We start from the raw sequence: 25,303 nt of genomic DNA on the forward strand, positions 1-25,303 counted from the left end.
CATTCCTAAGGCAGGACTAGAACTCACCATCTCCTAGTGATTGGCCCACTCAGCCTCTTTTCATGCCTAAGGCAGGACTAGAACTCACCATCTCCTGGTGATTGGCCCAACGTCACCCAGCCAGCTTTCATTCCTAAGGCGGGACTAGAACTCTCAGTCTCCTGGCGACTGGTCCAAAGTCACCCAGCCGACTTTTGAACCTAAGGCAGGACTAGAACTCACCAACTCCTGGTGATTGGCCCAAAGTCACCAAGCCGGCTTCCATGCCTAAAGCAGAACTAGAACTCTTCCGTCTCCCATTCTTGTGGGGCTGCAATAGTAGCTGTTCATGACCCTCAGGCTGCAGGTTGAACCTGCCTGATTTAAAGTGGGTTTGCATTAAAAGAGGGCCTGAAATTAATTCTCCATGTATGTATGTATGTATGTACGTACGTATGTACGTACGTATAAATACATATACATATACATATACATATACATATACATATACATATACATATACATATACATATACATATACATATACATATACATATACATATACATATACATATATATATATATATATATATATATATATATATATACATACACACATGTATATATTCCTCCTCTTGAACTGAATCCTGACAAGGGGAGGGACTGATTGAACGCTGCCCTCCTCTGGCTACCAGATTTTGAAAAGGCCCAGATTGTCTCCTGTCACTGCAGGGACTCAAACGAGCCTCCATTTCTGCAGGCTGAATACACAGCAGGGCAGGAGAAGGAAAAAAAACAACATTGACGCTGGAAGTTCTGTTTTCATAGCTAATCAAACCTCTATTTTCGCATCTATAGGCAGTCCTCAGCTTACAACCGTCCGTCCGAAGTTACAACGGCGCTGGAAAAAGTGACGCGGGATCCATTTTCACACTTACGACCTTCGAAGCGTTCCCACAATCAAAATTCAGGTGCTTGGTGACTAACTCGTATTTATGACGGCCGCAGCGTCCTGGGGGGGGCATGTGATTTCCCCACCCCCACCCCCCTTTGCAACCTTTTGATAGGCAGAGTCCATGGGGAAGCTGGATTCGCTTACAGCCGGGTTACTAACTTAACAACTGCAGGGATTCGCTTAATAACGGTGGCCAGAAAGGTCATAAAGTGGGGCAAAACACATTTAACCACTGTCCCAGTTACCAACAGAAACGTTGATCTCAATTGTGGCCGTAAGTGAAGGGCATCCTATAATGGATTTCGCCTTTTGAATAGATGGAAGAAATCTCTCACTCAAGGGACAGGAACTCAACCAGAGTCATGCCAGGAAACCTCTCATGTGGCCTCTCCCATTGTCCCCCAAAACGCATTACAGGCAGTCCTCGGCTTGCAATCATCCGTTTAGTGACCGTTCAAAGTTACAACGGCACTAAAAAAAAAAGTGACTCATGACCCTTTTTCAGTTACGACCTTTGCAGCATCCCCATGATTGCGGGATCAAAATTCAGGTTCTTGGCAATTGACTCACCGTTATGACCGTTGGTGCGTCCCAGGGTCACGTGATTCCCCTTTTGCAACCTTCTGACAAGCAAAGTCAGTGGGGGAAAGCCAGGTTCACTTAACAACCGGGTTACTGGCTTGTCAACTGCCGTGACTCGCTTAACAACTGTGGCCAGGAAAGTCGTACTAGAGCAGCTCATACTCATTTAACCAATGCTCAAATATGCTCATTTAACCAATGCCTCCCTTAGCAACAGAAATATTGGGTTCAACTATGGCCATAAGTTGAGGACTACCTTATATTATCGGCAAAAGGTAGTTCCTCGCTGTTATTTCATTTTTATTAAGGTAAAGGTGAAGGTTCCTCTCGCACATATGTGCTAGTCGTTCCTGACTCTAGGGGGCGGTGCTCATCTCCGTTTCAAAGCCGAAGAGCCAGCGCTGTCCGAAGACGTCTCCGTGGTCATGTGGCCGGCATGACTCAAGTCCCGAAGGCGCACGGAACGCTTTCACCCTTCCCACCAAAGGTAGTTCCTATTTTTCTACTTGCATTTTTTACCTGCTTTCGAACTGCTAGATTGGCAAAAGCTGGGACAAGTCACGGGAGCTCACTCCGTTACGCGGCGCTAGGGATTCGAACCGCTGAATGGCCGGCCTTTCTGATCGACAAGCTCAGCGTCTTAGCTCCTGAGCCACCGCGTCCTTTTTTTATCACTGGGGATTTAATGCCTGGCCGACATGGGGCGTACCTATATCATAGGCCATGAAGTCCGAAGAGAAGCACTTTGCCCCCTGGCTCATGGAGGTGTCGTTGTGCGTGTTTCCTCCGAAAACCAGCATGGCCCCGCTGATGATGACCGCCGAATGCAAATAACGGGAGAAGCGGCTCTCTTTCAGAATAGTCCTGGAGACGAAAAGGAAAAAAAACAGGGGTTCAAAAAAGCCATCGCCCTCTCGCTCTTCTAGGCTGTCCCCTTAAGGCAGTGTTTCTCAACCTTGGCGACTTTAAGTCCTGTGGACTTCAACTCCCAGAATCCCCCAGCCAGCTGTGCTGGCTGGGGGATTCTGGGAGTTGAAGTCCACAGGACTTAAAGTCGCCAAGGTTGAGAAACACTGCCTTAAGGATTAAAAATAATGATAATAATAATAATAAGAACACCAAATAATGTTTCTTGGCGAGAGGCAGCGAAGGATCAGAAAGGAAAAATAAAAGAAATGAAATTGAATCACCGGCTCCTAATCAAGTGAGTTAAGATTCCGCGGAGAGGACTGAGAAATTTATCTGATCTTATTTTTCCCCTTAAATCTTTCTCCCATGTTTTTTTCCCCGGTTATGGGAGAAAACTGCCAGTAATTTCCATACACCTGTGTTAAAAACAATTGTGTGTGGAGGGGGAGAGAACAATTGCAGTTTCCTAAGGTAGAGGTGGAGAACAATGGCCCTTTTAGGACCTGTGGACTTCAACTCCCAGAATTCTTGAGCCAGGCATCATTCCCTCATGCTGCCTGAGGAATTCTGGGAGTTGAAGTCCATAGGTCATAAAAGGCCCATCGTTCCCTCATGCTGGCCCAGGAATTCTGGGAGTTGAAGTCCACAGGTCATTAAGGGCCCATCGTTCCCTCATGCTGGCCCAGGAATTCTGGGAGTTGAAGTCCAGAGGTCATTAAGGGCCCAACGTTCCCCCATGCTGCCTCAGGAATTCTGGGAGTTGAAGTCCATAGGTCATAAAAGGCCCATCGTTCCCTCATGCTGGCCCAGGAATTCTGGGAGTTGAAGTCCACAGGTCATTAAGGGCCCATCGTTCCCTCATGCTGGCCCAGGAATTCTGGGAGTTGAAGTCCAGAGGTCATTAAGGGCCCAACGTTCCCCCATGCTGCCTCAGGAATTCTGGGAGCTGAAGTCCAGAGGTCATAAAAGGCCCATCGTTCCCTCATGCTGGCCCAGGAATTCTGGGAGTTGAAGTCCATAGGTCATAAAAGGCCCATCGTTCCCTCATGCTGCCTCAGGAATTCTGGGAGTTGAAGTCCATAGGTCATAAAAGGCCCATCGTTCCTGCATGCTGGCCCAGGAATTCTGGGAGTTGAAGTCCAGAGGTCATAAAAGGCCCATCGTTCCCTCATGCTGCCTCAGGAATTCTGGGAGTTGAAGTCCAGAGGTCATAAAAGGCCCATTGTTCCCTCATGCTGCCTCAGGAATTCTGGGAGTTGAAGTCCAGAGGTCATAAAAGGCCCAACGTTCCCTCATGCTGCCTCAGGAATTCTGGGAGTTGAAGTCCAGAGGTCATAAAAGGCCCATTGTTCCCTCATGCTGCCTCAGGAATTCTGGGAGTTGAAGTCCAGAGGTCATTAAGGGCTCATCGTTCCCTCATGCTGGCCCAGGAATTCTGGGAGTTGAAGTCCAGAGGTCATAAAAGGCCCAACGTTCCCTCATGCTGCCTCAGGAATTCTGGGAGTTGAAGTCCAGAGGTCATAAAAGGCCCAACGTTCCCTCATGCTGCCTCAGGAATTCTGGGAGTTGAAGTCCATAGGTCATAAAAGGCCCATTGTTCCCTCATGCTGCCTCAGGAATTCTGGGAGTTGAAGTCCATAGGTCATAAAAGGCCCATCGTTCCCTCATGCTGCCTCAGGAATTCTGGGAGTTGAAGTCCATAGGTCATAAAAGGCCCATCGTTCCTGCATGCTGGCCCAGGAATTCTGGGAGTTGAAGTCCAGAGGTCATAAAAGGCCCATCGTTCCCTCATGCTGCCTCAGGAATTCTGGGAGTTGAAGTCCAGAGGTCATAAAAGGCCCATTGTTCCCTCATGCTGCCTCAGGAATTCTGGGAGTTGAAGTCCAGAGGTCATAAAAGGCCCAACGTTCCCTCATGCTGCCTCAGGAATTCTGGGAGTTGAAGTCCAGAGGTCATTAAGGGCTCATCGTTCCCTCATGCTGGCCCAGGAATTCTGGGAGTTGAAGTCCACAGCTCATAAAAGGCCCATCATTCCCTACTCCTATTCACAGGGGATCCGGAGACAGACATTGGCCCGCTCCTTCCTGCCTTATCTCTCCTTTATATTCCCCTTCTTTCATCAACATTTTAGCGAGATTTATCCCTAGTCAAAGCATAAAATACGATTTTATCTTTGATACAAGCAAGATAATCTTCTGTCTGATTAACCACGTACATATTTAGGGTTGATGCTCCAATTTAAAATGCGCCAGCACTGAAATACTTTCCAAGGAAATATATATATATCCTCTCCAATTTTACAGCATCCGCTGGCTGAAACAAAGGCTACCTTGTTTTAAAATAGACACTGGCTGCTTCCCTCCTCTCAGCTGGAACCAAATATCTTAACTAAAACAGTCACTCCCCAAACATTTGTGGCTTAATTAGCCATGGCATTTCTTTGTTCCTATATCACGTTGAGACAGGCCTGTATCTATACTGCACAGCTTCCATGTTCCTTCGTGAGTTGAACCAATCTTATTCCTGCAGAAATCAATAATATGTTCTTTTTTGGGGGGTGGGGGGGGAATAGCAATCGGCCTTAGATTTATCTACCGCTTCACAGTGCTTTTACAGCCCTTTCTAAGCCATTTATAGAGTCACACCTCTTGCCCCACAGCAATTTGCATCCTCATTTTACCGACCTCAGAAGGATGGAAAGCTGAGTCAACCCTCAGCGGTCAGGATCGAACTCCTGGCAGTTGGCAGAATTAGCCTGCAATACTACATTCTAATCACCATGTCAACAGGAAAGAGAATGAGAAAGGGAATTAAGAGAGGGATGGAGGGAAGGAGGGAGGGAGGGAGGGAGGGAGGGAGGGAGGGAAGGAAGGAAGGAAGGAAGGAAGGAAGGAAGGAAGGAAACAGCAATAGCCCTTAGACTTATATACCGCTTCACAGTCTTTTCCAGCCCTCTCTAAGCGGTTTACAGAGTCAGCCTCTTGCCCACAACAATCTGGGTCCTCATTTTACCCACCTCGGAAGGATGGAAGGCTGAGTCAACCTTGAGCCGGTGAGGATCAAACTCCTGGCAGTGAGCAGTGTCAGCCTGCAATGCTGCATTCTAACCACCGCGCCACCAGGCTCTTACAAGAGGGAGAAAGAAAGAGAGAATAAGAGAAAGAAAAAGGAGGGAGGGAGGAGAGAAAAGAAGGAGAGAAAAAGAGAAAAGAAATAAGAGATGGAGGGACCAGGAGAGAGCAAAAATGGGAAAAAGAAGAGAAGGAAGAAAACAGTAGAGGGAAGGAAAGGAACAGAAAGGAAAGGAAAGCAGGGTGGGAGGGAGGGAGGAAAAGAAAGAAAGTAGAAAGAAAGAAAGAAAGAAAGAAAGAAAGAAAGAAAGAAAGAAAGAAAGGGAAAGAGCAGAGGAAGGAAGGAGAGGGAAGAAGAGGGAGAGAAAAAGAGAACAGAAATAAGAGACAGAGGGAACAGGAGAAAGGAAAAAATGGGAAAAAAGAAGGGAAGGAAGGAGACAGCAGAGGGAAGGAAAGAAAAGAAGAAATGAAAAGGAGGGAGGAGATGAAAGAAGAGGGAGGGAAAAAGAGAAAGGGAAATAAGAGAGGGAGGGAGCAGGAGAAAGTAAAACATGGAAAAAGAAGGGAAAGACGAAGACAGCAGAGGGAAGGAAGGAAAAGAAAGGGAGAAAGAAAAAGACCCAAAGGGAGGAGAGAGGGAGGGAAGTGGGGAAAGAGAGAGAATAGCAATAGCACTTAGACTTATCTATCGCTTCACAAGTGCTTCGGGAGCTGAAAACCTAGAAGAAACTCAAGTGGCCAGCTACTCTCTGAGGGAGAATCACAACTAAGCTGCAACTCCCACACAGACGCACAGACGCACACCAGACTTCGCCACTCCATGCATGTACTTACCACTTGTACTTATGAACTTCGTACTTGTACAGATCGTCCGTCAGCCTGTATTTGTTAGCGCTGAAGGCCTTGTAACCCCCGTGCGTATAGATGGAGTGGGAGCTCTCGTCGTAGACGCTGCTGTGGCCGTAGCCCCCTTGCACCAGGGCTCCTCGGGTTTGTAAAATGCTCCAGGTGTTGGTGGCTGGGAGAGAAGGAAAGGGCGGAGGTGAGTGAGGAGACGGAAGCGTCGCAGCGAGACCGGCCGGGGGAAAAAAGCAAGCTCTGCTGAGCCTCACGGAAATCCAGCCGGACAAACTGCTCTCGGGAGGCCTTCGGACTGAAACCTGTCCTGGAGGGACAGCGGAGAAGAAGAGACGCCTCTGAGGACCTAGAGCTGTGATGGCGAACCTATGCCATGTGTGGCACAGGTGGCACATGGAGCCATATCTGCCGACACGCGAGCCGTCAGCTCCAGGGTTCATGTGCATGATGGCCAGCTGATTTTTGGCCTTCCGGAGGGCCAGGAAAGGCTGTTTTTGCCCTCCCCAGGATTCAGGGAAGCCTCCAGAGCCTGGGGAGGGCAAAAAATGGGCCCAAAGTTCGTTTCCGAACTTCCGGTTGGCCCATTGGCCCCATTTTTAGCAATAGCAGTTAGACTTATATACCGCTTCATAGGGCTTTCAGCCCTCTCTAAGCGGTTTACAGAGTCAGCATATCGCCTCCACAGTCTGGGTCCTCATTTCACCCACCTCGGAAGGATGGAAGGCTGAGTCAACCTTGAGCCGGTGAGATTTGAACCACTGAACTGCTGAACTAGCAGTCAGCTGAAGTGGCCTGCAGTACTGCACCCTAACCACTGCACCACCTCGGGCGATTTTTAGCCCTCCCCAGGCTCCGGAGGCTTCCCTGAATCCTGGGGAGGGCAAAAACGGTCTCCTCCGGTTTCCCAGAGGAAATACCAAGCTCAGTTTGGAGGCGAGTAGTGTGGCGTGCATTGGGGGGGGGGGGGGAGCATGCATGCGCATGTGGGGGTTACGCTACATCTGGATGACAAACTGAAGTTCAAAGTACTGTTCAAAGTCCGTAGAGATGCTCTCAAGTCATCTAGGCCAGTGTTTCTCAACCTTGGCAACTTGAAGATGTCTGGACTTCAAGTCCCAGAATTCCCCAGCCAGCATTCGCTGGCTGGGGAATTCTGGGACTTGAAGTCCAGACATCTTCAAGTTGCCAAGGTTGAGAAACACTGATCTAGGCTGTGGTTGCATCCAAAGGTGCTTTTTCTGGAGGCAACAGGACTTTCTTGTTTTTCTTTGAAGACGTCTCGCTTCTCATCCAAGGAGCTTCTTCAACTCTTGACAGGGTAGAGCCCCCTGAAAAAAGCACCTTTGGGGCAACCGTGACTGAGAATGTCTACAGGCTTGTAGCGATACAATTTGGGATGAAGAGCCTTTGAATGGTGTGGGAGAAGGAACGGATTTCCCAGAGGAAAAAAGGAACCATTTGCACCACTCAGGTGACTCTGAGGACACAGGATAAAACCTCCGAGTGCTTCAAAGACCCCCTGAAAAGGATGCAAATGACCAGCTGTCTGCAAGGAGTATCAATCCTTCCCTTCCCCCGTGACCCGACAAATGTGCGCCGATGAAACCGCGGCGAGAACACCACGACATCATAAATGCGCCCACAACAACGCACCGACAAAACCGCGATTTAAGTTAAGGTAAGGGTTAGGTTCAGGGTTAGGTTTAGGGTTATTAGGTTGTTATTAGTTGTTTGTTGAAGGCACGCTTTTGTCGGCACACTTCTGCGCTCATTCGTCGGCGCTATTTCGACCTCGCGGTTTTCTCGGCGCGGTTTCGTCGGCGCGATTTTGTCGAGCGCACATTTGTCGGTGAACCCCCTTCCCCGCCATCCAGGCAGAGCTGAAGAAGCTTCTTGGATGAGAGAAGAAACGTCTTCAATGAAAAAACCAAAAAGTCCAGGTGCCTCTTGAAAAAAGCACCTTTGGGACAGAAGCTCTGTTGCTACACGCACAAACACACAGGCTACGCACACAGGACGTTAAAGAGCTAATATGCCGTTTGTGTTAGGCACTTCTATCTCATTGTTTGTCTCTACCCTGCGGCCTAAGAGATTCGGGCACAAAAATGCAACACTAGAGAGAAGTACGCAGCTCGGCTCAAGAGGATTTACGGTTCATACCGGATCAAGGAGAAAGAGATGGAAACCACGAGAGCTGGGAAAAAAGCAAAGAAGAATGCCAAAGATATGAGAGGGGAATCTCTGCCAAGGGAGGCTGGGAGGCTAAGGGAGAAGCCGTGAGGGAAATTAATAAAGGAAAATATTTGTAGCTCAGGGTGGAAATGAAGGGTCTTTGGTGCTCTCGGAGCTTGGTGGTTTTCTTGCAGATGTTGACTCAACTAGGGAACATCACGAGTAATGGAAGGGAGTGGGGGTTTGTGGAAAGGAGGAGGGGGAGCAGGAGGAGGAGGAAGAGGAGGAGGAGGACTGTGGGGTCCTTGGTGCTCTCTGAGCTGGGTTGTTTTCTTGCAGATGTTTCACGATCCAACTAGGGAACATCATCAGTTATAGAAGGGAGTGGGTATTGGGAGGAGGAGGAGGAGGAGGAGGAGGAGGAGGAGGACTGTGGGGTCCTTGGTGCTCTCTGAGCTTGGTGGTTTTCTTGCAGATGTTTCACGACCCAACTAGGGAACATCATCAGTTATAGAAGGGAGTGGGTATTGGGAGGAGGAGGAGGAGGACTGTGGGGTCCTTGGTGCTCTCTGAGCTTGGTGGTTTTCTTGCAGATGTATCATGACTCAACTAGGGAACATCATGAGTAATGGAAGGGAGTGGGGGTTTGTGGAAAGGAGGAGGGGGAGCGGGAGGAGGAGGGAAAGGCAGGGGAGGAGGGGGAGAGGGAGGAGGGGTAGGAGGAGGAAGAGGAGGAGAAGGACGACGACTGTGGGGTTCTAAGTTCTAAGTCTAATAAAGCAGAGAAGCAACCTAGAACTAAGGAGAAATTTCCTGTGAGAACAATTAACCAGTGGAACAGCCTGCCACCAGAAGTTGTGGATGCTCCATCACTGGAGGTTTTTAAGAAAAGACTGGACTGCCATTTGTCTGAAATGGTGCAGGGTCTCCTGCCTGAGCAGGGGGCTGGACTAGAAGACCTCCAAGGGTCCCTTCTGACTCTGTTATTCTACCCAAGAGTGAAAGTCAGGCCAAGCCAGCACTCACCTAGATTGTACTCCTGCACGCTGCTGATATAGCCGTAAAGAGGGCAATGCCCGAAGAGGACCAGCATTACCGCCGTGCCGTCCTGCAGGGTGACCATGTGGGCGGAGTGACCCACCACGGCGTACTGCTCCTTGGCCTTCGGCGCCAGGGGGACCCAGGAATGGTTGGAGATGTGGAAGACCCAGAGCTCCGTGGTTACGTTGCCGCTTTCATCTATCTTTCCTCCGTACATGTAGATTTTGTTCTAGAAGAAACAGGTTGCAGAGAGAGGGCTTTCGTCAGAGTGCGCACAGTGTGACTATGTGAGACAACTCGAGAGTAAATACAGTAAACAGAGGTTTGTATTTAAATAAGTGATTTTATCTACAAAGAATATATACATACACATAGTCGGACCTCAAACAAACAGCAATCAGCAATTACAGCAAGGAAGCACAGACGAAGATGCCAACAGGGCCTCTTCTTATTACAGGCTCTTAAAGTGATAACAGCCCCAAAAACCTTGCAGACTCATTCTCAGCATTACATCATCGTAGCAGCTGGTCAGCTCTTAAATCATTACCCTGACAGCATTGATGAACAAGCTAGGATTCTACCCGGAGTTATAACAGGCATTCCTCCACTTACGACCACAATTGAGCCCAACATTTCAGTTGCTAAGTGAGACAACTGTTAACCTTTCTTTCCACGATGGTTAAGTGAACCACTGCAGTTGTTCTATTAGTTAACCTGGTTGTTAAGTGAATCTGGCTCCCCCATTGACTTTGCTCATCAGAAGGTCGCAAAAGGGGATCACGTGATCCCGGGACACTGTGACCGTCATAAATAGGAACAAGTTGCCAAGTGCCCAAATTTTGATCCACATGACCATGTGGATAAGTCTCTTTTTTCAGTGTTGTTGTAACTTTGAATGGTCAGTAACTGGACTGTTGTAAGTCTCCCTTAGCGACAGGAATTTGGGGATCAATTGTGGTTGTAAGTCGAGGATTACCTGTATTTAAAAAATGCAAGAACAAAAAGGGACCGGGGCAATTTTTTCCCAGATTACTACGTTCACCCTTGATTTTACAGGTAGTCCTCGATTTACAACCACAATGGACCCCCCAGATTTCTGTCGTTAAGGGAGACATTTGTTAAATATGGATATTCCCCCATTGCACGACTTTTCTTGACATGGTTGTTAAGTAAGATCACTGAACTTCTTAACTTAGGGACCCCGTTGTTAAGTGAATCAGGCTTCCCCCACGGACTTTGCTCGCCAAAAGGCGATTGTGGGACACTGCGGCGGTCATAAATACGAGTCCGTTGCAATTCAGGCCCCTGAATTTTAATCAGGGGACCACGGCGGATGCTGCAATGGTCAAAAGTGTGAAACACAGCCATGTTTTCAGTGCCATTGTAACTCCAAACGGTCACTAAAGGCGCCATTGTGACTCGAGGACTCCCTGTGCTGATTTCATATCCGAGCCAAATGGGAGAAGTCTCACAAAGGCAAAAGGAAGAAAAGGGGAAACTTACTTGGTGCAAGGCGATTGAATGCCCGTATCGGATTCCCACGGTGTTCACAGTGCTGCTCAGGGTCATCCATTCTCTGGACTGCAGATTATACCTGTGCGATAAAAAGCACAAAGACACGAGGCCTTTCGCACAGGAGGACAAAGCCGCAACGAAGGAGGGAAATAAAGGTAGCCGTGGGATACGCAGGAGGTGTTTTATGGGGGAACCTGCGATGTCAATAAAAGTAAAGCTGATTTAGGGATCGGCTTATTCTGCCCTTTTTTTTTTTCATAGCGAAGAAACCGTTGGCGCTAATGCCCAAAACTATTCATGGAGGGAAACGATGGAAACGGGAGGGTTTAATAGCAACCTCACACACACACACCCCGCGTGGAAATTGCTGCAGGGAGCCGAAGACGACGCAGCGCCACCTCTAGGAAACTTAAGGATCTACACACATAAGGCGTCAATGTCCACGTTTTCTCTACCCCCGTGTCGTTTTCGGGAAACGCTAAAGACTCAGAAAATGAATAAAGGAGAATATTGGTAGCTGAGGGGTTGAGCGGTGGGGTCCTCGGGGGTCCTCTCACCCCTTTGTGGGTTTTCATGAGCCAACTAGGGAACATTATTGGTGCCAGAAGGGAGGGAGGGTTGTGGAATGGAGGAGGAGGGAGATCTTGCTGGTTTCTGACATTCGTGGTTTTCTTGCAGGCGCTTCATGGGCCAACTAGGTAACATCATCAGTGCTAGATGGGAGGGGGGGTTTGAGGGGAGGAGGAGGTGGAGGACTGTGGGGGTCTTGGTGCTTTCTGAGTGTGGTTGTCTTCTTGCAGATGTTTCTTGGCCCAGCTAGGTAGCATCATCAGTGCTAGAAGGGACTGGGATTTGAGGAGAGGAGGAGGAGGAGGAGGAGGAGGAGGAGGAGGAGGAGGAGGAGGAGAAGAGGAGGAAGAGGAGGAAGAGGAGGAGGGGGGAGGAGAACTGAGGAATCCTTGATACTCTCTAAGTTTGCTAGTTTTTTCACAGACATTTCATGGCCCAACTAGGTAACATCATCACTGCTAGAAGGGAGTGGGGTTTGAGGAGGAGGAGGAGGAGGAGGAGGAGGAGGAGGAGGAGGAAGAGGAGGAAGAGGAGGAAGAGGAGGAAGAGGAGGAGGGGGGAGGAGAACTGACGGATCCTTGGTGCTCTCTAAGTTTGCAAGTTTTTTCACAGACATTTCATGGCCCAACTAGGTAACATCATCACTGCTAGAAGGGAGTGGGGTTTGAGGAGGAGGAGGAGGAGGAGGAGGAGGAGGAGGAGGAGGAGGAGGAGGAGGAGGAGGAGGAAGAGGAGGAAGAGGAGGAAGAGGAGGAGGGGGGAGGAGAACTGACGGATCCTTGGTGCTCTCTAAGTTTGCAAGTTTTTTCACAGACATTTCATGGCCCAACTAGGTAACATCATCACTGCTAGAAGGGAGTGGGGTTGGAGGAGGAGGAGGAGGAGGAGGAGAACAACTGAGGAATCCTTGTTGCTCTCTAAGTTTGCTAGTTTTTTCACAGACATTTCATGGCCCAACTGGGTAACATCATCACTGCTAGAAGGGAGTGGGGTTTGAGGGGAGGAGCTGGCCTCCGTTAGAACCATTTCTAGTGTGGAGACCTTGCTGGATTTAATCTGCAGAAATTTACATTTCATTCCCCGTTTAAAAATCCTCCCGGAAGGAAGTCCTTCTACTCACGCCAAGACCATCTGAGAGTCCGTGTGATTGAACATGTAGCCACCAATCACCCACATGAGATCGTCTTGGACCAAGGCTTTGTGAGAGGCTCGCGGGAGTTTGGGGATGTAGAACTCCTCCCGGGTCCAAAAGGAACGGTTGGCCGGAACAGGAACCGAGCAATCGACACCTACGGGGGGCAAAAGACGTTACGCCCTTGGGTATCGTCATATAGCATCCTCCACTTATGGCTACAAGTCAGCCCCCCCCCTCCCCGCAATTTCTGTCGTTGAGTGAGTTTGCGTTAAAATATTCATGACTGCGATAACGTACCCTCACGCAGGGACCGCCACACTTAACGACTGAGTTGCCAGTGCCAACTGTGGTTGCTAAATGAGGACGGCCTATTGGGAGCTGAAACTTTGGACCTGAACCTGAAGACGCGTGCAAACGGAGGGCGTACACACTCACCTGCTGCAAGCGGTGCACGCAAATGTACACGCCCTTGCCTACCGCTTCTGTGGCCCAGTTCATAGAACAGAGAATAATGGAGTTGGACGGGACCTTGGAGGTCATCTAGTCCAACCCCCTGCTTGGGCAGGACGCCTATACCACAGCTTGCCTCCAGAAGCTGTGAATGCCCCAACACTGGAAGTCTTTAAGAAGATGTTGGATAGCCATTTCTCTGAAACGGGATAGGGTTTCCTGCCTAGGCAGGGGGTTGGACTAGAAGACCTCCAAGGTCCCTTCCAGTTGTGTTGTGTTGTATTGTATTGTGTTGTGTTGTGTTGTATTTATTGTATTGTATTGATTGTATTGTATTGTATTGTTTTGATTGGATTGTATTGGATTGTATTGTGTTGTGTTGATTGTATTGTGTTGTATTGTGTTGTATTGTGTTGTATTGCGTTGTATTGCGTTGTATTGATTGTATTGCGTTGTATCGATTGTATTGTATTGAATTGTATTGAATTGTATTGTATTGTAGATAAATGGTTCCTCCCTCCCTGCCTCCCTTTCCTTTTTCCTTCCTTCCTTTTTCTCCCCCTTCCTCTTTTCTTCCCCCCTCCCCCTTTTCTTTCCTTTTCTCATTTCTTTCAGTTGTCCTTTCTTCATGCCAAATTAAGATTAAACATACCTAACAAACCTACTTGTGGCTTTAGATTCTATTCTAACTAATTGCAAATCCGGTTTACATTGGAAGGACAACAAAAATTCTAGAATCGGATTCTTTCTTTCTTTCTTTCTTTCTTTTTTATGCTGCCTTTTGCATCTCAGTTTTATTTCTCTTTTTTTGCTTTTGCTTTTGAGCCCCATGGCGATGTTTTCATTTCCAGGTCCTTTTCTCTCCCTGTTGGGGAGACCCCGGCCAGAGACTAGAATGGATCTCCTCCTTCGAAGACCTCTGGGAGGAAGTGTCGATATTTGCTTAGAAAAGCGGTGCAGGGGGGGTGCAGTTAAAAGCATCTCATGGCATCCGATGCCCAGCTGTGCGACTGAGGCTCTTCACCTACCTTGCCAACCAGGGTAACAGACGCAGCCCTGAGTTCCGTTCGCGCTGCACTGGCCCCTTTCCGGAAAGCCACAGTCTTCCGGGCAATTGGGAATATCGCAGGCCTCTCCTTTCCAGTGTTCCCAACACTCGCACTCCACCGCTTGGCTGCCATTCCCAGGGCGACATTCTCCTCTGCCCGAGCAGTTCTGGGGGCAGACGTTGAAGCTGCAGAGAGAATCCCAAGATTCGAATCAGTGCTTTCCTTTTACCAGCCTCTGGCAGGATAACTGGACCCCGGAGCTCAAGAATCCTCCCTCCGCTCCAGTGAATCATACCTCAGTGCACAGGTGGTTCAAGGTAAAAGTAATAATAATAATACTCCCCTTTTCCACAGGGTTTCCCAAGGCTACGCAAAGAAAAAATGTTAAGTTGCAGCTACATTTTTAGAAAAGATTTTAGAAAAGAGCAGCTCGGGGGTTGAAAGGAGGCCTCCTTGATGCTCCCTTAGCTGGGTGGGGTTTCCTTGCAGGCGTTTCATGACCCAACTAGGGAACATCATCAGTGCTAGAAGGGAGGGGGAGTTGAAAAGAAGTAGGGGAGGAGGGAGGGGGAGGAAAGGAGGAGAGGAGAAGAAATGGGAGGACGGAGGGAGGGAGAGGGAGAGGATTGTAGGGTCCTTGGTGCTCTCTGAGGTGGGTGGTTTTCTTGCAGACGTCTCATGACCCAACTAGGCAATATCATCAGTGCTAGAAGGAAGTGCAGTTTGAGGAGAGGAAGGGGAGCAGGGGGAGGAAGAGGAGGAAAGGAGGAGGAGGAGGAGGAAGACGATGACTATGGTGTTGTCTTGGTGCTATCTGAGCCGGGTGGTTTTCTTGCAGACGTTTCATGACCCAACTAGGGAACATCATCAGTGCTAGGAGGGTGTGGGCTTTGTGGAGGGGGGAAGCAGGAGGAGGACTATGGGGGGGTGGTCCTTGGTGCTCTCTGAGCTTGACTGTTTCCTTGCAGACCCTTCATGATTCTAGATAAGGTCATCAGTGCTAGAAGGGAGTAGGGGAGAGGGGAAGGAGAGAGAAGGAGGAGGAGGAGGAGGAGGAGGAGGAGGAGGAGTGGGCTTTGTGGATGGGGGAAGGGGGAAGAGGAGGACAACAACAACAACAACAACTGTAGCGCCCTTGGGACTGAGGTGGGTGGTTTTCTCGCAGGCTACCCCTGGTGATGTTACCTAGCTGGGTCAGGAGATGTCTGCAAGAAAACCAACAGGCTCACTCAGAGAGCCCCAAGTGCCCCCCAGTTCACCCCTGAGCGACAAATATCCTTTTCCAATGAAAGAGACTTTCAGAAGAAACCAAGGAACGGATCAAGTCACTCCGAGGCATTCACCCCTCCGACTTCGGAAGGCCAGGAAGCAACTTCCGACCAAAGCCACAGGGGCAACTTCGCAAGAGCATCACAAAGATTGGAAATAAACAGAGGGGGGGGAGAAACCCCTGTGTGCAAAGGGGGTGGTCCACCAGAGAGGCAGCCCACTGGGTCCGCGAGGGCAAACCTACGGCAAGCCAGAGCCCTCCCTGCGGGCATTTGAGCCGGTCGCCCCAGCTCGGCTCCACCGCACATGTGCATGAGCCTCCTGATTGATTTTTGGGTCTCTGCTGCAAATGCGCCTCGTGAGGCATGGGGAGAAGTGTACGCATGATTGGGGGGTTGCGGGGGTCGTGCGGCCCACTCCCCCGTGGCCTGTTTTTGGTACCAGGAGGCTTCAGGGAGGCCTGCGAGTCCCCAGGCGTGAGGGGAGCGCGGGGATTGTCACGCGTGCATGCGCAGGGGGTGAGGGGCATGTGGGGGGGGGAGTCGCATGTGCTCTGTCGTGCGCGCTTGCGCTTTTGGCACACGGCGACAAACCGGTTAGCCATCCCTGTACTAGGAATATCTGAACACTTTCTGATTCTGCTGGTTGGGGAATTGTGGCTATTGGAAGTCCAGCCGTCTTCAAACGGCCACGTTGAGGAAGACTGTTCTCGAGATCAACCAGAGATCCTCTTCCCTCTTCCTGAGAGTCAGGAGAATTAAGGCAGTGTTTCTCAACCTTGGCAACTTGAAGATGTCCGGACTTCAACTCCCAGAATTTCCCAGCCAGCATTCGCTGGCTGGGGAATTCTGGGAGTTGAAGTCCAGACATCTTCAAGTTGCCAAGGTTGAGAAACACTGGACTAGACGCTAAGCGTTGTTAACCTGGGAGTTGAAGTCCAGACATCTTCAAGTTGCCAAGGTTGAGAAACACTGAATTAAGGCATTGAACGACTGGTGGGTTTATTTCCACCAATCCAAGAAGCCTTTGCCTGCAATTCCCAGGGATTTCAATTCAGGGAATGCCAGTGGTAGCACGAGATCCTGCCAGCCAAGGGAGCCCATTCTGGAGGAATTGTTCATCCCCTCTGGACAGGTCAGCCCTCTAATACCCTGTTTTCCCCCAAATATAATATCCTCCCCGGATAAAAAGCCCAATCGGGCTTTTGAGCGTATGAAAATATTGCAACACAGCAGCAGCCACGAGGTGACCACGCTCGCCGCCTCCCGCGCCTCAAAAATAACAAGGCCTCCCCGAAAATAAGGCCAAGCGCTTATTTCGGGGGTCCAAAGAAAAGAAGGCCCTGTCTTATTTTCGGGAAAACGTGGTACAACTACGTCCTTCAACCTTGGCTCTTCTGAATGACTTTGACGGTGACATTCTGAGAGCGACCACAAGGTGGCGCTGCTGTTCCTCGGATTCCAGATTCTGTCTGCCTGTCCCCAGCTGCACATCCAGAAAACGGAGGGCGCGTGCGCTCCGTACGGAGATAGAAGGGATGTGCAGGGCGAAAGGAAGCAATCAAAGGGAGTCCCAATCTTCACAGTCCAGAGCGGGGATTCAGCCGGTTCTGATCAGTTCTGGAGAACCGGTAGCAGAAATTTTGAGTAGTTCAGAGAACTATCTATAGCCATGAACGACTCATTCCGGCCTCTCTACTTTCTACCTATCTGGCCACAATATTTAAGGTAAAGGTTCCCCTCGCGCATACATGCCACTCGTTCCCGACTCTAGGGGGCGGTGCTCATCTCCGTTTCAAAGCCGAAGGGCCAGCGCTGTCCGAAGAGTCTCTGTGGTCATGTGGCCGGCATGACTCAATGCCGAAGCCGCTCGGAACGCTGTTCCCTTCCCACCAAAGATGGCTCCTATTTTTCTACTTGCATTTTTACCTGCTTTCGAACTGCTAGGTTGGCAGAAGCTGGGACGAGGAACGGGAGCTTACGCAGCGCTAGGGATTCGAACCGGCGAACTGCCGACTTTTCTGACCGACAAGATCAGCGTCTTGGCCACTGAGGCTTCCACAATATTTAGATATCACCTTTTCTGATTCAGGTGAGTCACTTTTCCGTAAGTCTTACAAGAGCGTCACTTTGAAGGACCTTCCTGATGCAATTGTATGATAACATTCCTTTTATACCAAATAGCTTTTTATACAGGTAGTCCTTGACTTATCCGTTTCGTTTAGCGACCGTTCGAACTTTCAAGGGCACCGGAAAAAGGGACCTGTGACTGTTTTTCAAGCTTACGACCGTTCTTGCAGCGCTCCACTCTGGTCACGTGATCAAAATTCACCCGCTTGGCAACGGACTCGTATTTACGACGGTCACAGTGTCCCGGGGATCGTGTGATCCTCTTTTATGACCTTCTGACAAGCAAAGTCAAAGGGGAAGCCGGATTTGTTTAACAACTGTGTTCCTATCTTAAAAAGGGCAGTGATTCACTTAACGACAGCGGCAAGGTTAGCAACATGGAATAAAACAAGTGTCTGGGTTTAGCAATTTTGAAATTTCGGGGTCGTAGGTTGAGGACTACCTGTACAAAGTCTGGGGGGAGGAAGGGCGAAGGTGGGGTATCTTACTGGTAGGTGATGTTGAAGCCGGTCAAGTTGTAAGCAGCGTCACTGAAGAAATGGAGGAGGGCATAGCCAGAGGTGGCCGTAACTTCAGGGACCGTCTCGTTGCTCTCCCGCTCGGGAACAATCAGGCCGCTAAAAGGAAGAAGGTGAGGATGAAATAACCGAACACGGGGTTGAAAACACAGAGCAGGTTAAAATGACTTACAACACTTCATTTAGTGGCCATTCAACGTCACACTGGCACTGGGAAAAAAAGTGACTTGGTAAGCTGGACTCCCTTAACAACCGGGTGACTAAGTTATCAATTGCCATGATTCACTTAACGACTACAGTGAGAAAGGTCATAAAATGGGGCAAAACTCGCTTTACAAACATCTCACCTTAATAATTTTTAGTTAGCCACACCCACCCAGTCAGCCATGCCCAGCAAGTGGCATCAAGCTGGCCACACCCACCCAGTCGGCCACACCCACCTAGTCAACCACACCCAGTAAGTGGCATCAAGCTGGCCATAGCAATAGCAATAGCAGTTAGACTTATATACCGTTTCCTAGGACTTTCAGCCCTCTCTAAGCGGTTTACAGAGTCAGCATATTGCCCCCCACAATCTGGGTCCTCATTTTACCCACCTCGGAAGGATGGAAGGCTGAGTCAACCTTGAGCCGGTGAGATTTGAACAGCCAAACTGCAGAACTGCAGTCAGCTGAAGTAGCCTGCAGTGCTGCATTTAACCACTGCGCCACCTCGGCCATGCCCACCCAGTCATCCACACCCATCTAGTCAACCACACACAGTAAGTGGCATCAAGCTGGCCATGCCCACCAAGTCAGCCACACCCACCTACTCGACCACACCCAGTAAGTGGCATCAAGCTGGCCATGCCCACTCAGTCAGCCACACCAACCTAGTCGACCACACCCAGTGTGGCATCAAGCTGGCCACGCCAACCCAGTTAGCCACACCCACCCAGTCAGCCACACCCAGTAAGTGGTTAGCCACAGCCACTGGTCAGCCAAACCCAGTAAGTGGCATCAAGCTGGCCATCCCCGCCCAGTTAGCCACATCCAACCGGTTGGCCACGCCCAGAAAGTGGCATCAAGCTGGCCATGCCTACCCAGTCGGCCACACCCACCCAGTCGGCCACACACCCTTTGTGGCCATGCCCCTCCTCCCCCAAGGTCAATCACAGCCCCTGATGAGTCCCTGGATGAAATTGAGTTTGACGCCCCTGGCTTACGAATACATTCAGCAACAGCTGGGGTTGGAGACCCCGCACGCTGCAATCATGGCTTTGTTCAGCCCTTTAAATCAAAGGTTCTTTCGGTGTCTTTATTTCAATTCGGGGGAACGTCACGGCGAATGAGCTCAGGCAGCCGATCTCTCAAGCAGCAAGGAAGGAGTCGACATGTGTTCATCCCGAGGCGACGGCTCCCTTCCATATCTCCGTGCAAAGGTTAGGAGGCAGTTTGGTAGGTGCTTGAGTTACTCGGGGGGCCAATTAAATCCTCATTAATCGGTGAAGTAAATAAAAACAGCCGAGTTGCAGCCGGTTCATTACACCTCTGCGGATGGAAAAGGCCACTCTGAACAAGATTTTGCCTGGCGTCGGGGAAAGAAATGCCCGGTTTTTTACTCTTCTCAGGCGGACAGGCTGTCCTTGGCTGGCAAGGATTCATTTAGGGACCGTTCCAAGTTACGACGGCACTGGGAAAAAGGTGACTTATTATGACCGATGCTCCCACTTAGGACCGTTGCAGCATCCCCAGGGTTACGTCCTCAAAATTCCGACGCTTGGCAACAAACTCATATTGATGACGGTCGCTGTGTTCCCGGGTCACGCGAACCCGATTTTGCGTCCTTCTGAGAGGCAAAGTCAATGGGGAAGCCGGATTCACTTAACAATGGTGTTATTAGATTAACAACTGCAGGGATTCATTTAACAAGTGTGGCAAGAAAGGTCGTAAGACGGGGCAAAATTCCCTTGCTGACTGTCTCGCTTAGGAGCAGAAGTGTTGGGTTCAGCTGTGTTCATAACTTGAGGACTATCTTTATTACTGAGCCAATTAACCACGATAAGGCACTTAATCCCTTAAACCACAAAAATAACATAGAGCAGTGTTTCTCAACCTTGGCTACTTGAAGATGTCTGGACTTCAACTCCCAGAATTCCCCAGCCAGCGTTCGCTGGCTGGGGAATTCTGGAAGTTGAAGTCCAGACATCTTCAAGTAGCCAAGGTTGAGAAACACTGACATAGAGCAATAGAGTTGGAAGGGACCCTGGAGGTCATGTAGTCCAACCCCCTACTTGGGCAGGAGACCCTATACAATTTCATATAAATGGTTCCTTCCTTCCTCCCTCCCTCCTTTCTTTCTTTCCTCTCTCCCTCCCTCTTTTCTTCCTTCCTTCCTTCTTTCCTTTTATTCCTTCCTCTCTCCCTCCCCCTTTTCTTCTTACTTTTTCCCCTGTTCTCATTTCTTTCAGTTGTCCTCTCTTCATGCCAAATTAAACATACCTAACAAACCTACTTGTGGCTCGATTAGATTTATTCTAAGTAAATGCAAATTTGGTTTACATTGGTAGGGCAGCAAAAACTCTAGAATCGGATCCTTTCGCTTTTTTTAATGCTGCCTTTTGCATCTCAGTTTTATTTTTTTTGGTGTGGTTTTGCTGTTATTGTGATGCTTTCATTTTTCACTTTATTTCCTCCTCTCCGTGTGTGTTTTCCCATAGATCACTCGGGGTTACGAGGAGAGGATGAAAAGTACAGAAATGCAAACCGAATTAAAAAAGGAAAAGGAAAGCTGATAACAATAAAACAACCCCAGTCCACTCTCTCAATCCTTCCTCAGCCTCCCTCCTCACCCATTCCTCGTTCCCATGGCAATGCCTGGTCTCCAACTAGGATATAAACCCACCGAGCAGGGAGAGATGAAAAGGCTCCTCCGACAGCTCGCTCCGGTGGACGCAAAGCGCCTTAAAAATTCGCCGGTAAACATCCGCTTCCTTAAATGCCGTCAAGGAAACGCTGACTTTCCAAGGTCACGATAGGAATTCTCGTTTTCCCACCGGCTCTTACCTAAAAGCGGCCAGTAGCGGGGCGTAGATGGAGTCTCCGTCGTACACGTAAAGGTGATCCCAGCTGCATTCGGTGGCAAAGTGATTGAACCGGAGCCTCAAGACGGAATTGGGCCTAGAAAGAAGGAAATACATTAAATCAGTAGTCCGTGAGAAAATTTTTGGTGGTTCGCAGAAAAATTATTTGCCTTTTTTATATATTGCACTAAATCCGGGGTCCTCAAATTACGACCCCTGGGACGGATACGTGCAATGAACGCTTGTGTTGCTGCAGAGAGTCTCCCCCTTCGGGGTCTTTTTGTGGGGGGCAGAAATTCCGACTTGGGGTCTGCTTCGGCCTCCTGGTGAAGGGCTTTGGGCGAAGGCTGGAGGGAAGAGCCGCTGGTGGCGAAGAGCCGGAGGGCCTCGTTCCAGTGGGACTGCCTCATGGCCTGGAACTGGCTGACCATCTCAGCCCGCTGAGCCTCCAGGCGCTGGTACCTGGCCTTGCACTCCCGTACGTCTTCCCTCTGCTTGGAACACCAATGCTGGTAGTCCTCAGTGAGGTGCTTCTGCTGAGCCTCCTTCTCGGTCAGATCCAATTTAAAACTGAGCTCTTTTGCCAACTCTTCCTCCTGGGGGCTGCTTAGCTCCAGCAACTGCTTCCTGTTGGGGCCCTAAGGAGCCCGGGTGGGCAGGGGAGGAGGGGCTGGGAGGGGAGGGGTGAGTAGAGTCCCACGAGGTGCCCCTCGATGTGAGTGACATTGAGTTGGCCACACCCACCCAGTCACATTGCCACCTAGCCACACCCACCCAGCCGCTCATTAGGCGGATCGTATTAGTGATCCGGGGGAATTTAAAATTATGAACAGGAATGTCATTATATGCAGGCAAAATTCTGGACAATTCAATTCCATAAAAATAATGGAACTTGGGCTACTCACTTTCCTTCTATAAGCCACGTGCATTTTGTTTTGTATTTGTAATTTCCCGGCCCGTCTGTGACGTATCCTGATGGTCCCGTAAGCCTGTGAAAAGAAAACTAAACATGTAACATTCCATTAATGACTTACAATTTATTCTAGCCGAAATGCCCTAAAATAAAGAATCGGGATTATTAACTCCCTTCTTACAAGCGAATGGCAGCAATTATGCTTGGAATGCAGGTCTGGCCAGTGCAATTCAGAAAGAAGACTGGGGAAGGGGCAGAAGGACAGGGGGGGGGGGGGGAAGCAAAAGGCTGAAACAGAGAAACAATTGAGGGAGGGGGTTATTGTAAAACCTTGAATTAAGCCTATTTGATAGGGGTTCTGAATTTGCTACTACCAGAAGACGCAGTGAGGGCTTTAAAACTGCCCAAGGAGCTGCTGATTCTGTTCTACAGAGGAATGATTGAGTCTTGTCATCTGCACCTCCATAACTGTCTGGTTTGGCTCTGAAACCCAAACAAGACAGATGCAGACTTCAATGGATAATTAAAACTGCAGAAGAAACAATGGCTGCCAACCTGCCTTCCGTTGAGGACCTGCACACTGCAGGAGTCAAAAAGAGGGCCGTGAAAATATCTACAAACCCCTCGCATCCTGGACATAAATTGTTCCAATTCCTACCCTCCAAACGACGCTATAGGAGACAATTAGATTCTGCCATTTTGCCCCAAATTCACAGGCGCTTCCCCATTGGTTCACTGGAGGTTTCCCAGAGGAAGCCGCGAAGGAACTGACATCACAAATAATTGCCGCTCTAGGATACTGCACTCACTCTACTTAACAGCCCAGGCGTTCCTGAGTTATGCTGAAACACACAGACCCGCATAGACACACACAGACACACACACACAGACACACACACACACCAAGGGTGTCTTACCCACCCAGTATTTGTTTCCAGAAAGTAAGTCATCTGTGTACCAAGTTTGGTTGAAATTGCTCGAGGCGCTCCAGAATTATGTTGGAACACACATACATATACATACAGATAGATATAGATATAGATATAGATATAGATATAGATATAGATATAGATATAGATATAGATATAGATATAGATATAGATATAGATATAGATATAGATATAGATATAGATATAGATATAGATATAGATATAGATATAGATATAGATATAGATATAGATATAGATATAGATATGGATGGATAACTATATATAAAATAATAAAATAATAGATGATGATATAGATGTAGATACAGAGACAGACATAGAATAGATATAGATTGTGAAATAGAGAGAGATAACGACAGACAGACAGACAGATAGATATAAAATAATAGATATATAGATATAGATACAGAGACATAGACTATATAGATATAGATATAGAGAGATATTAGGTAGAGATAGATAGAGATAGAGATATAGAGATATGGATGGATGGATGGATGGATGGATGGATGGATAACTATATATAAAATAATAAAATAATAGATGATGATATAGATGTAGATACAGAGACAGACATAGAATAGATATAGATTGTGAAATAGAGAGAGATAACTAAGATAGATAGATAGATAGATAGATAGATAGATAGATAGATAGATAGATAGATAGATAGATAGAAAATAATAAAATAATAGATATATAGATATAGATACAGAGACATAGAATATATAGATATAGAGATATAGAGATATAGAGAGATATTAGAGAGAGAGATAAATAGATATAGATAGACAAATAGAAATATAAAGAAGAAGAAGAAGAAGAAGAAGAAGAAGAAGAAGAAGAAGAAGAAGAAGAAGAAGAAGAAGAAGAAGAAGAAATAATATATACACACACAGCTTGAAAGCGGTTTTATCATACGACCAATATTTCTCAACCTTAGCAAGTGCGGACTTCACACCTCTGGGAGGCGAAATCCAGACACTTTAAATTTGCCAGGTGTGCGAAGCCTCACAGAGCAGGTAACCTTCTGGTTCTGGCGGCACTGGGAAAGTTTGCGAGGTCTCGATAGGGGAGACCTCTGCCGTCCCCAAATTGGGGGGGGAAAGGAAGACGAAGAGAGTCAGCAGTTGAACGGCCGACTTCATAAACAGCACTTAAACATCATTAACTCTCATTAAGCTCTTAATGGCACTGAAAACATCTGAAGAGTAAAAAGAAAAAAGAGAAGCTGAAGACGAGAAACGCGGATCAGCCACCGAAAGGCTAACAGAAGTTGGCGAAGAAAGTTTACACCTGCATAATGTGGGGAGCGGGCAGCCGATTGTCCCCTGTGCCTGCGTGCCAGAAACCCGGAAGAGAAACAAGCAAGACCGCCTGTGCGGGGTGACATGGCTTTGCATGCCGCTTTGGGCATACGTGCCATCATGGGAGGAGGGCGTGGGAGGAGGGTCCTTGGTGCTCTCTGAGCTTGGCTGCTTTTTTTGCAGACGTTTCAAGACCCAACTGGGTTACATCATCAGTTCTAGGAGGGAGCAGGACACGGGGGTCAAACATGTGGCGTCACATGATGTACAGATGCAGAGCAGAGGTGGGAAATTGCGACTGGGTTGCCGAACCGGTACGGAAGGACGGCAGGCTCGCCACGCCCCCCCCCCAAACCGCTTCCCCAGTCACCGCGGCATGGTGGTTTTTTTTTAAGCATTTGTAATGTTATTTCTAGGCAACCGTGCGCACAGAACCGGCCATAATGCCGGCAAACAGCCCACCTCTGATCCAGAGGCTTAATTCCTCTGGCGTCGTCTGAATGCCTGACTTTTGGGGAAGACGGTGCCCGTCTCCGAATTAAAATGCGCAAGGCCACTCAAGCGCCATCCAGCTGGTGCCAACGGCGCGAACGGCAAACGAAGAGACTTTGAAAGCTCAACCAGAGTTTGTCTGTCCAAGGAAAGATATTGGCCTGGCTCTCAAGCCACGTTACCCAGAGCGGCTTTAGGACCCGGAGCGATTACACAAGAGAAATAACAACACAACCGAAGAGCTTTGGCCTTGAAGGAGGCAACCGGCTGTGTGGCAGAGAAGGTTGAGCCCCTGAGCATATTTCAGCCCTTCGGACAATCAAGGACAAACTCTCTCTTGGAAGCCACCCAGCAGGAGTAAATCTCATCGGGCCAGAC

General features: G+C 48.8%; 1 protein-coding gene across 2 annotated transcripts in view; it reads right to left on the bottom strand.

Moving 5' to 3' along the window:
* Positions 1-25,303, bottom strand: part of ATRN (attractin) — a 142,333-nt gene that overhangs the window by 70,857 nt on the left and 46,173 nt on the right. For both annotated transcript variants that reach the window (XM_032223689.1, XM_032223690.1), the window contains exons 2-10: positions 22,172-22,255; positions 21,250-21,363; positions 18,176-18,304; positions 14,269-14,474; positions 12,776-12,944; positions 11,074-11,164; positions 9,556-9,799; positions 6,334-6,517; positions 2,226-2,380 (exon numbers count right to left, since the gene is read on the bottom strand). In XM_032223689.1, coding sequence (XP_032079580.1) covers positions 2,226-2,380; positions 6,334-6,517; positions 9,556-9,799; positions 11,074-11,164; positions 12,776-12,944; positions 14,269-14,474; positions 18,176-18,304; positions 21,250-21,363; positions 22,172-22,255 — 1,376 coding nt within the window. The remainder of the gene's footprint in view (positions 1-2,225; positions 2,381-6,333; positions 6,518-9,555; positions 9,800-11,073; positions 11,165-12,775; positions 12,945-14,268; positions 14,475-18,175; positions 18,305-21,249; positions 21,364-22,171; positions 22,256-25,303) is intronic.

This window comes from Thamnophis elegans, chromosome 9, assembly GCF_009769535.1.
Source record: "Thamnophis elegans isolate rThaEle1 chromosome 9, rThaEle1.pri, whole genome shotgun sequence".
Classification (NCBI taxonomy): domain Eukaryota; kingdom Metazoa; phylum Chordata; class Lepidosauria; order Squamata; family Colubridae; genus Thamnophis; species Thamnophis elegans.